Source organism: Hypoxylon fragiforme, assembly GCF_022984875.1.
Source record: "Hypoxylon fragiforme strain CBS 206.31 chromosome Unknown GGS25scaffold_2, whole genome shotgun sequence".
Taxonomy (NCBI): Eukaryota; Fungi; Ascomycota; class Sordariomycetes; order Xylariales; family Hypoxylaceae; genus Hypoxylon; species Hypoxylon fragiforme.
Genome location: NW_026054757.1, coordinates 3,978,945 through 3,992,651, shown reverse-complemented (window position 1 = coordinate 3,992,651; position 13,707 = coordinate 3,978,945). Strand labels below are relative to the sequence as shown.

The window sequence follows — 13,707 nt, the reverse complement described above, 5'->3', positions numbered from 1 at the left end:
AAGCTCCAAGGCCATTTAACCTACTATGTAGTATATGTACAATGCCTTATCGATAATAGAAGACGTCATGGCCGGCAAGCACCCGCTCACTCATTCGCACGCCACCTTCAACCTTGAGACACTGAATCATTCAACTGGCCAACTGCTATATAACAGAAACGTAGTGTTAGGTCAAGCTCGCTAGGTGATGCCCTTTGACTTACATCCATTATCCATCATATATTATCATATCCCTTTGTATTGAATCAATCCATGTATGCATTATATATCTCCCTCCTCCTATGACCATGACTATATGTAAACCTAATACGACGGCGACGACAACGATAATGACGACAAGCCTTGTCGAGTCCTGCTGCACTTGTGCAACTTTACTTTGCAATGTCCCTCGCTACAGCGAATCGGAAAAGCCTTTACCGTTGCATCGCCAATTGGATTGCTGTCGAAGAGTAATATGTGGCAAATGCCTTAATGTGTGTTAACTTCACTTTGTTTTTTGAATAGTTAATACCAGAATACCATCGATCTAGGGTTTAGTTGCAGTTATGTACCCCAAGTATGGATCAGGAACATTTAGTTTCAACTAACCACCATCAAACCCTAATAGAATAACCCGCGCTTCAACACCTACTGTCCCTATTGCCAGATCTCACTCACAGACACAACCCTACCGCAGGGTCTAAGAGATCCTCCTTCTTACGAATCCTCAGTTACGGCCAGTTCCTCCTCCAAAGGCACAGTGGCATCAGCAGCGCCGCCGCCCTATACCCCTTCCGCAACGCAAAAGCCATCAAATCAACTAGATGAGAAGCATGACTCTCCCCAAGAGCTAACCGAGGACACTTTGCACTTTCTGAACCATGCACACGATAGTATTCCCTCTCTATCTCTGCGCTATGGCGTACCTGCGTTTGCCCTGAGACGAGCCAACAACATCGCGAGTGATCACTTAATTCTAGGTCGGCGGACTGTGATAATACCCGGCGAATTTTATAAGGGCGGCGTCAGCCTATCGCCGCGACCAATCGAGGGTGAGGAGGAGGAAGCTCGGAAATCGAAAATTCGCCGGTGGATGGTAGCATGCAAAGTCCACGAGTACGACGTTGCCGTTCTATATTTAGAGCAGGCCAACTACAATCTTGATATGGCGACCGAGGCCTTCCTTGCGGACGAAGAATGGGAGCGGGCACACCCCGTTGAAGCAGTGGGCAAAGGGAAGAGGGCTACTAAACGGGCAAGTGGTAGAAACGCATATTGGAGTAGCCGGACATGATTCCAATGGGCATCTTGGTATAATACTCTTGGACTTAAAAGGCTTTTTCATAGCTCTACCAAAATAAAAGGTGCATATTTATATGTTCGGGCAGCAAAATGCTTTTTGAAATTGTTTGAACTCCCATACTCACCATTCGATGTGGTGGTTTAATGTTAGCATCCCAGGGAATCTCTTCATAAATACATGACACCAAATAACTCCCGACACCAATACCCGAGTTTCCATTAAAATGCCGACCGAGTTCGAACGTCCTTTTTTTAACAATATTAGCTCCATATCATTCGAGTTTTAAGGGCATGCACTTACTGATATCTTCCTTTCAATCTCTCGGACCGAGCGATCCAACTCCCCTGCGATCATCTGCTTCTTATCACTAGGTAGTAACGTGAATCTTTCGCATAAATCGCCATCAATAACACCTTTAACAGGAGCATAATAACTCCTGTAGATTAGGTGATCCCTTCCAGCAAGTGGCGGGTCCTCAGTTCGCATGTGTGATTCAAGACTTTGGAAAAAATCCGCATCCTCACGGCTGACGAACGGGATAAGCACACCAATGGTTCCTTGTATTCCACTCCAGAGAAGAACGTCTTGTCCACCCACGACAAGGTTTGTCTTACTAATGCTAGTAGGGACATCTTGCGTGTAGAAATGACTCATGAGACTAAGGCGGTGATTAGAACCATGTAAATACTCTCGGGCATGTTGCAAGTGAGCTCCGGTCCCATCCTCATCAGCTTCCTCGCTTGCTTTTTGCGGACATCGTACGATCCAGACGTTTCCGAATTTGTCTCCGCCCGCAACCGACTCGTAGTCCACCATAGCCGTACAATTTGTCCAGCGTGGTATTGTGTCGTCAGCAAATGGTATCAGCTTGTTGCTCTCATATTTATAGACGACGAAAGTCACGCTCTGTTGCACGTCACCAACGACAATGCGACTTCCTTGAGTTTGTATCGAGACAATAAGTTGAGGTGCCACCTCGGCTTGCGATTTACGGAGAAGTTGACGCAACCCAAGGTCATACGCGCGAAGGGTCTTGCCGATACCTGCCAACAGTCGACCTTGGAATTGGACTAGCGCCATTGGCGGCTCCTCTACCTTCGTTTTATGAATAAACTCGATCTCTCTGCCGTTATCACGAAACCTGTAAACATGAATGAACCCTGCAGTGAACTGGCGAGGGCTAAGGATCATGTCTTTTCCGGTACCAACGACGAGGAATGTTTCGTTGTCTTGGCTTGCGAATGAAACAGTAGCCATGCTAACAGCTGCTTCATTCTCGGTCAAATCTATTGTTTGCAGAACTCGCTTCTCAACTAGCGGGTCTACTACACTGATACAAGAAGCCCAGCGACCACGGCCCCTAGGATACCCGAACTCCAAGGGAGGCAACACAGCAGCATCGCCATTAACAACGCCAGGGTCGGCCAGAAGCTGGGCGCGTAATTCGGGTGCCAAGGTGTTGTTATCGGACTCAATAGTGTAGAAGTAAGGTTGATCGGGATGTTTAGCAAGGCGTTTAGGGGTATACGTGAGAGGGATCGATTGTTGCAAAAGCGTATCTCCCAACCGGTTAATAGAAAAAATCCTATTACTGTTAGCCATTTGCCACGACGACGAACATCGTGTTTAGGTATGGGTGTTGGAAGTTCAGTAGGAACAATTGGTATACAAATGTTAAAGACCTCAGTAGCCGTAGCTTCGGATCCCTTTTTCTCATCATTCTCCCGGTTGAATTGAATAAGAAATTTCACTTACTTTAGATTCTGGCCCTGGATTCCAACCATGCCTTCCTCGCACTGCTCACTGCTAAAATTCCATCCCCATTCGAGGTCGCTATAGTCTAGCGGGGTCATCATGAAACCCTTCGTAATGGGATCTGCATATCCTAACCAAGTCCTCGAGCTGAGAGCCAAAACACACGTACGACCCTGGACCGAGGTTTGGAATAGTCGCACAGCCTTGGGCCCGAGGAACTTTTGACGGGTATCGGTGAGTTCACCAGTCACCTCATCCAGTACCGTCCGTAAGTAAACACCAGAGTGAAGACCGATATGAAGATATAGAGTTGAGCCACCAAAGGAGGAATCTTCCATAGACATGATTGATAGCGCAGACGGGGCAGCTGTCAGGGCCTGCACGGACTTGCTTTCCAGAGTGGATTCGAGATCCAGACTTAAAATCCGAACGGTGCAATCATCACACCCAACAGCTAGGTATGAACTTCGTAAACGGCCTTCAGGAACTTCGCCCAAGCTTAAGCAGGTGACGGTTCCAAACATTTCCTTCTTCTCATCGTATTCGGCCAATGACCCATCATCAGCCATCTCGAAGTAGACGATCTCACCCGAGCTTAACGCGACTGCTACTTGGCGCTCATTGGTAGAAGCAGCAACAATGGAACGATGCTGTGGCGCTTCCCACTCATTTACTCGCCCTCTGACGATGTGCCGAATACCTTTGGGATGAACTTGTATAAGACCATCATCACCAAGTTGTTGGGCAGCAAGCGTCGGTACTGACAGGAGGAAGCCTGTATCAAAAACTTCCTCCACAGTCTCTCCGATACTAAGCACTAGAGAAGCGTTGCTAAAAGAGAGGATGATATATGCATCGTATTGGTCATCTCGGTTGAGCTTCGTAGTCCAAACAGCGGATGGAACACCTGGAAGCTCCGAGGCCACAATCTCGTTGACCTCAAGACCGTGCTTAAGGGTTCTGAATGTACTTCGAGCACCATTTCCGCAAATGGAGTAAATCTGCGGGGCGTCATCGCCTGTCAAGTTCGCCACCTTACAATCGATCAGGGGATTCATTGAATCGACGCTCTCAACTAAACTTAGATTTTCAGCTGGTCTGGGATAGAAGTAGGCAGGTTTATATGATGCCTGGGGATCCGTTGGGAAGTCGCTGCTTGTAAACTCTAGCTCCTCATCGTCATCGCCCAGTTTCTCGAATTGATAGAAATGGTGATTTCCAAACTCGCTAGCAACAAACAAGAATCCGCTCTTCAAAATACAGAGGCTTGAGGCGACAGGGACAGTGTCGAAATACTTAATCTTGAGTCTGCGCACCTCTCCTGTTGCGGTGCCCTCCTCATCTTCAGCCATGTCAATTGTGACTTTGAAGAGGTCGCCATCTTCAGTTTGTAACAGGAAAAAGAATGCTCCCGCATTTCCTTTCAGTTTATGCATGACACCTGAAACGATGGAACGCTTCCGCAGAGGATCTTCAGTTGCCCCTTTTCTCCTAGGTACTGGAACTCGGAATGCTTCTTGGTTTGAGTGTCTATACGTGATGTTTTCCTCTCCGCATACAAGAACGCCACTGGGTCCATCGTTGCCGCCAGGAACTTGAAAGAGGATGGACGCAGTAGGATCAACCGGCTCATGCCACTTCCTAACAACGTGGTTCAATCCAAGATCAAGTTCGTAGTAGACTAGCTGAGTCTCCACCTCGGTTAATGCCTGGCCTGACGGGTCTTGGTCTGCCTCGGTGTAGTCGACCTCTAGGGCTGCAAAGACTGGATTTGCGTAGCCAACATCTAAAGCAACCATGGAAAGTACAACTGTTCCGGGCTTATGCGCCTCTAGCGGTGAAGAAATGGTAAGCTCAGCCTGAGCATTTCGGTTTAGAACATAGACCAACTTGTTCTTTTCAATCGAGGCGATGAGACACGCCCGACCTTTAGGGTCGCAAGCTAAGTACTGCCCTGGAATAACACGACGCACGCCTGATTTGCCAAAGGTCTCAAGTTTCTGTTGCTTGAATCGGTTTTGTTGTGATATGTACTCTATTATGGCAATGCGTCCCGAATCCGTGGCAAGTATTATGTAGTCTACGACAATATAGTAGTTAGCGAGATTGTATCCAAATAACGGGTTCTTGAACGTCCAGAAGCCGCACCATGAGTCGAGACTTCAATCCGAGTGTTTCTACCGACACAGCTTCAACATCACTAAGTGAAGCCTCACAAGTATGGGAGGTGTTGACTTACCCTTGTTGCTTCCTGCCAGACGGAAGGCAGCAATGGACCTGATGATGCCAAAAACATCGTGGGCTAGAAGAGTGACAACTTTTCCCTGAGATGGGTCAGGCCTCAATAAAGTAAGCCTTGAGCCGGAAGCTGTAATAATCTGTTGCTCTTTTGTGCCAGAGAATTGGCCGATGATGGCTTGAGTGATGGTAGTGGGAGGTTGGATTGTGAGAGAGTAGAGAAACATATTAGAAGTAGTCGCCATCTTCGCAGCAGCAGATGCGCAGGAAGCCTGCGCGACTCTTCTAGTTTCTCTATTTCTTTGTCGCTATGTAGAAAATGATTTGTGGGATTGTTCCTGCGTAGGGATTGTGTGTGAAATGATTAAGTTAAAGCTTCAAAGGTTTTTCATGAAATTGATGTAGCTCCAAGTTCACGACGCAGAAATTTGATTGGAAGAACCGAAACTTTGTTTCCAATCAACCCGTCCATAAAAGCTGGTGTGGAGCTTGTCAGGGATTAAGTTTTATCCGCAAACCCACTACATTACCTAGTAACTAATATTCCAAACTCAATTTCAATTTGACCAGTTGAATTTGGATTGGTTCAAGTTGCTCAAGTATTAAGGTACCAGGTTACATACTATTAATACATAGGTACAGACACACGGGCCCACATGAACATAAACGCCGACATAGACATGTAGCTCCAAATTTATTGTTGAGCTTACTTAGTCGCAAGTCGCAAGTCGCAAGTTTATTACCACCATCGGATGATTTGTTGATCGCTTGCTCTTAACGATGGAGCCCTCAATACGACTCACGGCATCACATACTTGCCGAGCATGCGCAAGACTCTCTACCGTTAATTCGTCTCGGCCACCCATTACGAGGTCATTTTCCAAAGCCGCCCCTCCTCGTACGTTGCGCAAAAATGGCCCTCCTACCTCGAGTATACATTCAAAGCAACCCGGTCTTGCATGCCAGCCCAGGACTGGTCTCTCTAGGTCCATATCCCTATTTGGGCAACAGTCTAAACCGGCTGAAGATAGTTCGGTTGTATTAGGATCGGCCTCAGCATCTGAAAGCCCATCGAAGCCACCCATTCTGCGCCCTAATGACCTATTCCATCCGTTCTCCAGTTCGCCAATTCCTGATATGCGGCGCCGTGCTGCTTTCATAAGGCAACATGGATGTTGCCCGCATCCAGATCATCAGACCACGCGAATCCCGAATGATACTAAAGCCCCCGTAAGTTCCGGGACGCAGGCACCGGCTCACGTTAAATTTGAGTGCCCGGACTGTGGAGTCCCCGTTTATTGTAGCGAGCAACACTGGGGAGAAGACTATGAGGCTCATCTGAAGATTTGCGATACGCTACGACAGATCAATGAAGACGACCACGATCTTCGCTCCGGGAGGTTTTTCCCCGAGTTCGAGTATGCAGGACCACAAATAGAAGAAGCTGCTGTCAATATGATCAACTGGGACACGTTCCTCTACACAAGGCAGTTCGAGGCCATCAACGACGACCGAAGTATGAGACAAGTCACAAGACTCTTAACCTACCCAATAACTATAGGAAGCATCATTCATGAGCTCAGTCCTTACAATATCAGGAAAGGTGGCAGACTCACGCCCGAAGGCTTGAAGAGCCTAAGCGCCTTACGATATACTTTACATCCACCCATGACTGGTGGAGGGATAGAAATCAAAGGCCTGCGCCCCGAAGCCCCCCCAGTGAGAATATTCATATTAGGTGCTCGTGCTGAATCATCTCTCCCCCGGAATGTCTGGGTCCAGTTAGCTCACTTGTTCCCCCGGGGGAAATTTCATCTCATTTTTATTGGACCTGAAAGCATGGCAAATCGAGATGATGAATTCCCGTTGCCACCTCGAACGCCCTCTAATCCGTTTGGTGCCATCGTAGAGGACCGAGTGTGGCCAACGATGAAGATCAGTACCATCGTGGACTATTATCATACGCTCCACAAAACCGGCCAGTTCTACCCATACGACCCCTATTTTGACTGTTTTGTCATGTTCCATCCAGGCTTAGGTCACCCAGCCAGCTCTCACGAGTGGACAGAAACGGTACCTCTATTGCTCGAGACAAAGGCACCGATCATAGTGACGGGCTATACACAGTACGACATGGATAGAGATATCGAATGGGTGAGGAAAACCTGCCGTGGGGAGTTTGACATGCTCATGGAGCCTGGTGAAAACACCTTTAGAAGTTTGCGATGGGACTTGAATGACCTAGATCCGCAAGATATCAGTTGTGGTAACTGGGGGGTGTGGGCCTTCCGAGGAAAGAGGTATGTGCTTTCACAATTGAATAAGGACTCGAGCTTCATAATTCTAACCACCATTACAGATACGAAGCAACGAAGAAGGACACTGAATAAGATATAAATCTTATCCGGTCAACTTGTGCATACTACCAGATGGTATACCTATCTTAGAAGCCTCAGCAGCCGAAGGTGAATATGGAATTCTTATGGCTCGATCATGTACAAAGTTGTGTCACTTTATAAGAATAAATATCGCGATCCGCTTCAAGTCTATATTACATGTATTTTGCTGTATAAAAATAGAACTGAAGTGATGCAAATCCACAACTTCGAACTTGATATATATGCGTAGCAACTAGCCTTACTAACAAATATATGTGTAATTCTGCATATGTATAGTATGTAGTATGTATCATTGATGAGGCTCAACGAACGTTCTACAACATTGAAGTCATACTACTACCTACATAATGTATCCATAGATGTATGTACAATAATATGTACAATACATGTGTAGCTGATCGGTGGTACGCTAATAAAAGCCTGTGCTTTCTCGGTTAGCATTATGACGATATGCGTGGTGCTGCGGGTTATCGGGGCGTTCCGCTGCGATTTGAGGCAACGTCATTCCAGGTGGCACGGGCTGCGGGCAGTTGACATGCGACGCAGGTTTGCGGCGGACCCTTTAAAATATACATAGTAACCTGGAAGGTTCATTAATGTTAGTAATAATTGAATTAAAAAAAGGAACCGCAAATAATCGTTCTTGAAGCAGCAGCAAACGACGACGTCTAGCCAGTTAGCGGCATAACCAAAGAAATCAATCCACATAATAAATCCACTTTCAACTTGACGGCGCACCCCTTCTTTCTACATAGTACATACTATTTACATAGCAGTCTAGTACAGTATACCATCCTACATAGCTCCATACACGCTATTAACCGCCGACAGACAAGACTCTTCTTCCTCCTCGTCCCCCTCCAATACTACTAGGTTTAACTGACTGCCACGATGACAATTCGGTAAAAAAAAAAAAAAAAAAACCACATTCTCCTTCGGCCGGGCAAATGGCGACCGCATCGCCAGGACCCATGCCGCCAAAAGGTGGTCCGACAACCAGCCTAAAGGCACCAGCAACATCAAGCACCAATCCCGAGTCCGTCACCTCTTCCACTGGCAGCAAACCTTCTAATTCGCCTCGTGTGACTCCACCTCCTTCGGCGCCTCGTCGACCCACGCGTCCTATATCCTCCGACTTCTTGTCCGACAAGGCCACCGCTGCCTTGATACGTCGGGTCCTTTGCGCCCAACATTTGGCTGATAGGGGGAGGAGCACACCTGCACCCATTCAGGACTTACTTCCACCTCTTACTAGCCGCAATGATGTGGACCTTCAGTTGTACGCCCTCATAGCCATTATCATAAAGGAATTTGTACAGAACTGGTACACCAAAATCACGCCAGATGAGACGTTTGTTGCTGAGATTGTGCAAATCATTGCCCATTGTACCCGCGCATTGGAACAAAGGTTACGGAAGGTAGACCTCGAGAGTTTGTTGTTCGATGAGCTACCAGAACTGCTAAATGCTCACATCCGAGGTCAGCTACCATGTCTCACTCTTCGAACGAATTGGGTCTAGAATCTAGTGTCACTACCACGTTGCTAATAACACGATACAGCTTATCGGACCGCAAAGAATTCAGTAGCTCGTCCACCAGTAGAGGCCAATCCACGTGAGATCTACCATTCGCTCTGGCCACTACCAGCCCTGTCCCCAGTACCCAAGTCGGAGGATAGCAGCATCATCCAAGCTCAGGCAGACAATGAAAGTACATACCGTCAACTCCTAGTTCGGGGAGTCCTGGCCGTGCTACTTCCGACGGAAGATCTCGAGAATGAATGCCTGACGGCGCTGGTGGGACAGCTATTCTCAGAACTCGTTATTGGCAATCTAATTGCCAATAAAGTTTCGGAGCCATGGCTCATCTGGGAAGGTCTCATCATTCTGGCAAGAGTAGCGCATACGAGAGGCACAGTTGAAGCTTCTAGGCTTCGAAATACCAGCCCGGCCATTAATCTAAAGGCGGGCTACGGCATCAGTTCCCCGTCTAAGAGCAAAAAGGGCTTGTACGTCCAGCAGGCATTCTGGTCTCTGATCCAGTGGGGTTTCATTATTGTAAACTCGATACGATTCATCATCAGCACAATTATGCTCTCTCGAACACTTCCTCCAAGGTCTAACCCTACTCTTATCCGCCAAGTAGACCAAGCCTCTCATGGTAATCGGAAAGAGTCCTACCACCCTCCACCAACTCCCGAGGCTTACACACAGCCAGTCAAAGTCCCCATCGCCAACTTCAAATTCTGGTCTTGCGTTGGGAACCTGCTCGAAATAGACACTCGCATGCCATGGATGAGCGGAGCCTTATCCATGGTTCAATGGGGAGCAGTCAGAGGCCCTGGGCAGCTCGCAGGGTTTAATGGGATGATCGATAGGTAGGCGAATCAATTTCCTTTCTTCATCCACCCCGGAAGCACTTATCTCGTCACCTCGCATGCGCTTCAGGTCACTGGATCCAAGCTTTGTCCACTCATCTTCCAAGAACGACCTGTCTCGCAAGTGTGCATGACGGACATTTCCTCTTAGTCACAGGATTAATTTCCATGAACGTTCGGATATCGACTTGGCAAATCTACCAAAGGAGATGCAGATACATACTAAGCCCAGGCTAGGCCACCCTATATTCCAAAGAAAAGGGGGAGGGGGGTATTAGTATATTGCAACATGGCAAATACCTTCATGATTGATTTCGCAACCGGATAAACAAACAGTCCCCCAAGTCCGAGTTCGCGATGAAATCAACGAATAAAACCCTCATCTCAGGGCTCTCTTCGTCGACGACCAATGACCGGTTAAAGCTGAATATCCTTGATCCGATTGCACGATAAACGGCGCGGGGCTGAGTGTGGCAGGCCTTCCTAGCCATCCGCGAGCCTTATTTACGCGCCCAACTTTAGAACTTGCAGGGATTCCTTGCCCTCGATCAAGGATCCCTCTCAGGCTCTCAGTCAGTTTGTTTGACCCCTGTACCACGCCACGAAGTCGTTTCCCTTTCATCCCTTTCCCATCCACTCCCTTCATACATACATATTACATAGTACATACATGTGTATGTACATGTCTGGACTCTGGCATGTCTGGTACAGCTTATAGTAGGCCCCACCACTGCTAGCCATGTACCGTTCCCGCGCGCACGGACAATACCTCCGGCGTGCAGGAAGTTTAGCTAGATCTCTTTGAAAGTTGCATGTGAGGTCTAGCAGGCTAGGTACCTACGATAATAGTTAGCTCTCTTCCCAAGGTACCCCGATATTACCTAGTGTTCTCACTTTAGTGCCTACCTAGTAGTAGGTAATATATTACTATCCACTATAACACTTTATATCCAAATTCGATTCGACGGGACGGGACGACGGCAGGAAATCAACTTTTGGATACTGTCAAACCTGATCGTCGAAGGGTGGCATTAGCTTGCGCAGCTTAGGCAGGGGTGCTTTGAAACCTTTCCGAGAAAGATGCTGTGGCTGTTGGGTATGGTATCGGTTCGCATATTCGCGCCAAAAAGACTATCATCGTCGCATTTCTTCCCCGATCGGAAAGGCCCAAGTGTAGCTCCAAGGCTCATGCAGCCTTTAGCTCCCTTGTACGACCTTCTCTTCTCCAGGCAGAGCTGTTTGGCCCCTTGTAGCCTCATATCGCTTTTTTGTTTATTCAATACTATCATGCATAGTTGACTGACTTTGCATTATCAATCAATATCAAAGCCTGGTTACATTTCGTCATTGATGCCCTATCCCATGAAGCCATGGTTACAGGTTACAGGACATTTCTACAGCGTACAGTACGATGTAGTCCAGATTGGTCTGCCCCAGGAAACTTGACTGTTTAGAATTCAGCATCTTACCAGTCGATGCAACATCATATTCTACCTATTCCCTCGTTCCCCTCGAACTATCCCGTATGCGGTAGCACCTGTACCACTAATCCCCCCCACGGCCCACGCTCCCTACAACATATTTCCTTAGAAGCTTCTATTAATGTTCTCCATTACAAGATTTGCACTGTACTGATCTCGCACAGACTTCTCTCACACCATATTCACGCCTATGTTCTCGATCCTACCCGTCTTCCCCCGCTCCTTCGAGTTGTGCGCGGCGCCGTCTTCCCCAATAACGCCCCAGGCGCATCCAGCCTGATTCCTCCTTCATCCGATGAGCAGCTGGCCGCCCTGCGTCGCAGGTGCGCTAACGCGCTTTTGGCGCTTGTTCCGAAGAGGGTGGGCAGGCTTTATTATAGTAGCAGTACCTGGCCTTGGTCCACCAGATCGACCAATGCTCCAAAGGGTCCGAGTTCGCGGTCCGGACCGTCCAAGGGCAGCAGTAATAACGCCGCACATAATACCAATAGCACTGGAGAGGAAGTTGCACGCGTGCGGCTTACCGAGGACGGCAAATCTGTTAGAGACAGTCATGCAACGTTGACCCCAGAAGGTTCAAAGCGGCAATTTGGGGAAACCGGTGTGCAGCCGACCGAGGTCGGTGGCGATCTTCAGGCTGACATGTGTGACGAGGCCGATGACGAAGATGAGAGCCGAATCATATCAGAGATAGATACAGACATTCTTGATGTCTTCTCAGATGCCTATTGCAACAAGCATCTGGTGTATGGGATCCTGGAGCTCATTCTCGTGCGCCTCATGCCCGAACTAGCCGAGAAGGGGATTACTGAATTATGGGAAGAGCGACTAAACTAACTAACGAAGGGCCAGTCCATCGGTTCTCGTAAACGAAATAAGTAATGTAATGATTGATACCCAACCTACATAAATTATACTCCTGTTAGAACGGATTGACAATGAACTTTCACGAGGAGTTTCAACTTGTTATGCATTCGCCCTTTCCAGATCGGGGATTGTTCTCTTTCATGCAATGTAACCTACCTAGCTACTTGGGTACCTTTCTTTTCTTATTGCTTTCTAATATCCTTTTTAATATCCTTTCCAACACTAATTAGCAAGCAAGCAAATGAAACTAACGACGGGGCCCAGGGGAGGAGAAATTCCGGCAAAGTAGGATGGAGGATGGAGAGTCGCCTAGACTTTCTGTTCGATCTCTCGGCATTACCTGCCTAGGTACCTACCAGGTATGTACTGTATTGTACCTACTTGTACCTACATAGGTAGGTCGGGTAGCAGGTAGGGTGGTAGATAGGTAGGGTCGAGGTTAGGGGTTAGGGGTTAGATACTATGGATAGATGTTCGTCTATGTTCTGTTTGATGTTTTGTCTTTTTGTTGCTGCTCATGTTTTTGGAGAAAGGGCTTCTGCTTCGGTGGTGAATGCTACATAACAGGTAATAATGATTGTTATTACTATTGTTACTACTGCTACCACTACGAAGTACAAGGCCAAAAATAAATATCGGTCTCTGTTTGGGATTGCTCGGGTTTCCTAAAAATCCCTACCCTCGTTTTTTCTTTTCTTCTTTTTAATAAAAGAAAAAAAGAAAAGAGCAACAGAGAGGAAAATATAGAAGCGTAGCGTAACCTGGCCGTCTCTCTCTCTCTCTTCTGCACTGCGACGTTGTGTTTTGTTTCCTGGGTTGTTACGATAATAGTGGTGATTTATTGTTGCCTGCCTAGTAGACAACCTAGTATGTAGGTAGGTTGGTTTGACCCCTGAATCTCTCATGCTAGGTAGTTAGATATTCGTGTACACGGCGAAATCTGTTATACTATTACGTGCGTAGGTAGACAGATCCCCCCCTTCTCTCGTGGGAGAACGTATATTGGCTACTACCACATACCCTAGGTAAGGTACCTACGGATAAGCAACGAAACAGAGACAAAATAATAGGTTGTGCAAGTCAATTAGTTGATGTGAAGTACATACATACATACATACATACCTAGGTACAGCACCTCTACTAAGTAGGTGGTTTCCCCCCCTATCCCCTACCCCTTTTTTTTACAAAAGGGTCCCTAGAAAAAAAAACACCAAGATGAATAAACGCCCTGATAGTGCTGCTTTGCTTTGAAGAAGAAAAATATGTATAGATAAAGAAGAAAAAGAAACGCGCGATAGATATGATATG

At 47.3% G+C, this 13,707-nt stretch overlaps 4 protein-coding genes across 4 annotated transcripts; 3 read left to right on the top strand and 1 right to left on the bottom strand.

Annotated features, from left to right (window-relative positions):
• The first annotated feature begins 69 nt into the window (after nucleotides 1-69).
• GGS25DRAFT_478514 (uncharacterized protein) lies at nucleotides 70-1,356 on the top strand. Its single transcript, XM_049259939.1, has 2 exons — nucleotides 70-473; nucleotides 608-1,356. The coding sequence occupies exons 1-2, from the start codon at nucleotides 282-284 to the stop codon at nucleotides 1,271-1,273; spliced, it is 858 nt and encodes a 285-aa protein (XP_049120655.1). The 5' UTR covers nucleotides 70-281; the 3' UTR covers nucleotides 1,274-1,356.
• GGS25DRAFT_478511 (pre-mRNA-splicing factor rse-1) lies at nucleotides 1,357-5,763 on the bottom strand. Its single transcript, XM_049259938.1, has 4 exons — nucleotides 5,277-5,763; nucleotides 3,038-5,117; nucleotides 1,583-2,867; nucleotides 1,357-1,527 (listed from the first exon to the last, which is right to left on the bottom strand). The coding sequence occupies exons 1-4, from the start codon at nucleotides 5,518-5,520 to the stop codon at nucleotides 1,501-1,503; spliced, it is 3,636 nt and encodes a 1,211-aa protein (XP_049120654.1). The 5' UTR covers nucleotides 5,521-5,763; the 3' UTR covers nucleotides 1,357-1,500.
• Nucleotides 5,764-5,844: 81 nt separating this feature from the next.
• Nucleotides 5,845-8,029, top strand: GGS25DRAFT_150034 (zinc-finger of mitochondrial splicing suppressor 51-domain-containing protein). Its single transcript, XM_049256385.1, has 2 exons — nucleotides 5,845-7,575; nucleotides 7,635-8,029. Exons 1-2 carry the CDS (start codon nucleotides 6,056-6,058, stop codon nucleotides 7,663-7,665), a joined length of 1,551 nt encoding a protein of 516 aa, XP_049120653.1. The 5' UTR covers nucleotides 5,845-6,055; the 3' UTR covers nucleotides 7,666-8,029.
• A 498-nt stretch (nucleotides 8,030-8,527) lies between these two features.
• GGS25DRAFT_150002 (PXA domain-containing protein) lies at nucleotides 8,528-12,743 on the top strand. The gene is made up of 4 exons (XM_049256384.1): nucleotides 8,528-9,153; nucleotides 9,235-10,051; nucleotides 11,697-12,415; nucleotides 12,664-12,743. Exons 1-3 carry the CDS (start codon nucleotides 8,622-8,624, stop codon nucleotides 12,367-12,369), a joined length of 2,022 nt encoding a protein of 673 aa, XP_049120652.1. The 5' UTR covers nucleotides 8,528-8,621; the 3' UTR covers nucleotides 12,370-12,415; nucleotides 12,664-12,743.
• The last annotated feature ends 964 nt before the right edge of the window (nucleotides 12,744-13,707 follow it).

Bases quoted from the DNA above. Each gene is read 5' to 3' on its own strand.
- GGS25DRAFT_150034 (XM_049256385.1), top strand. From the start codon at position 6,056: ATGGAGCCCTCAATACGACTCACGGCATCACATACTTGCCGAGCATGC. The intron at 7,576-7,634 runs GTATGTGCTTTC...CCACCATTACAG, and splicing joins TGGGCCTTCCGAGGAAAGAG to ATACGAAGCAACGAAGAAGG.
- GGS25DRAFT_478514 (XM_049259939.1), top strand. From the start codon at position 282: ATGACCATGACTATATGTAAACCTAATACGACGGCGACGACAACGATA. The intron at 474-607 runs GTGTGTTAACTT...AAACCCTAATAG, and splicing joins TATGTGGCAAATGCCTTAAT to AATAACCCGCGCTTCAACAC.
- GGS25DRAFT_478511 (XM_049259938.1), bottom strand. From the start codon at position 5,520: ATGGCGACTACTTCTAATATGTTTCTCTACTCTCTCACAATCCAACCT. The intron at 5,118-5,276 runs GTAAGTCAACAC...ATATTGTCGTAG, and splicing joins TCTGGCAGGAAGCAACAAGG to ACTACATAATACTTGCCACG. The intron at 1,528-1,582 runs GTAAGTGCATGC...TGTTAAAAAAAG, and splicing joins AGATTGAAAGGAAGATATCA to GACGTTCGAACTCGGTCGGC.
- GGS25DRAFT_150002 (XM_049256384.1), top strand. From the start codon at position 8,622: ATGGCGACCGCATCGCCAGGACCCATGCCGCCAAAAGGTGGTCCGACA. The intron at 9,154-9,234 runs GTCAGCTACCAT...AACACGATACAG, and splicing joins GCTAAATGCTCACATCCGAG to CTTATCGGACCGCAAAGAAT. The intron at 10,052-11,696 runs GTAGGCGAATCA...GATCTCGCACAG, and splicing joins TTTAATGGGATGATCGATAG to ACTTCTCTCACACCATATTC.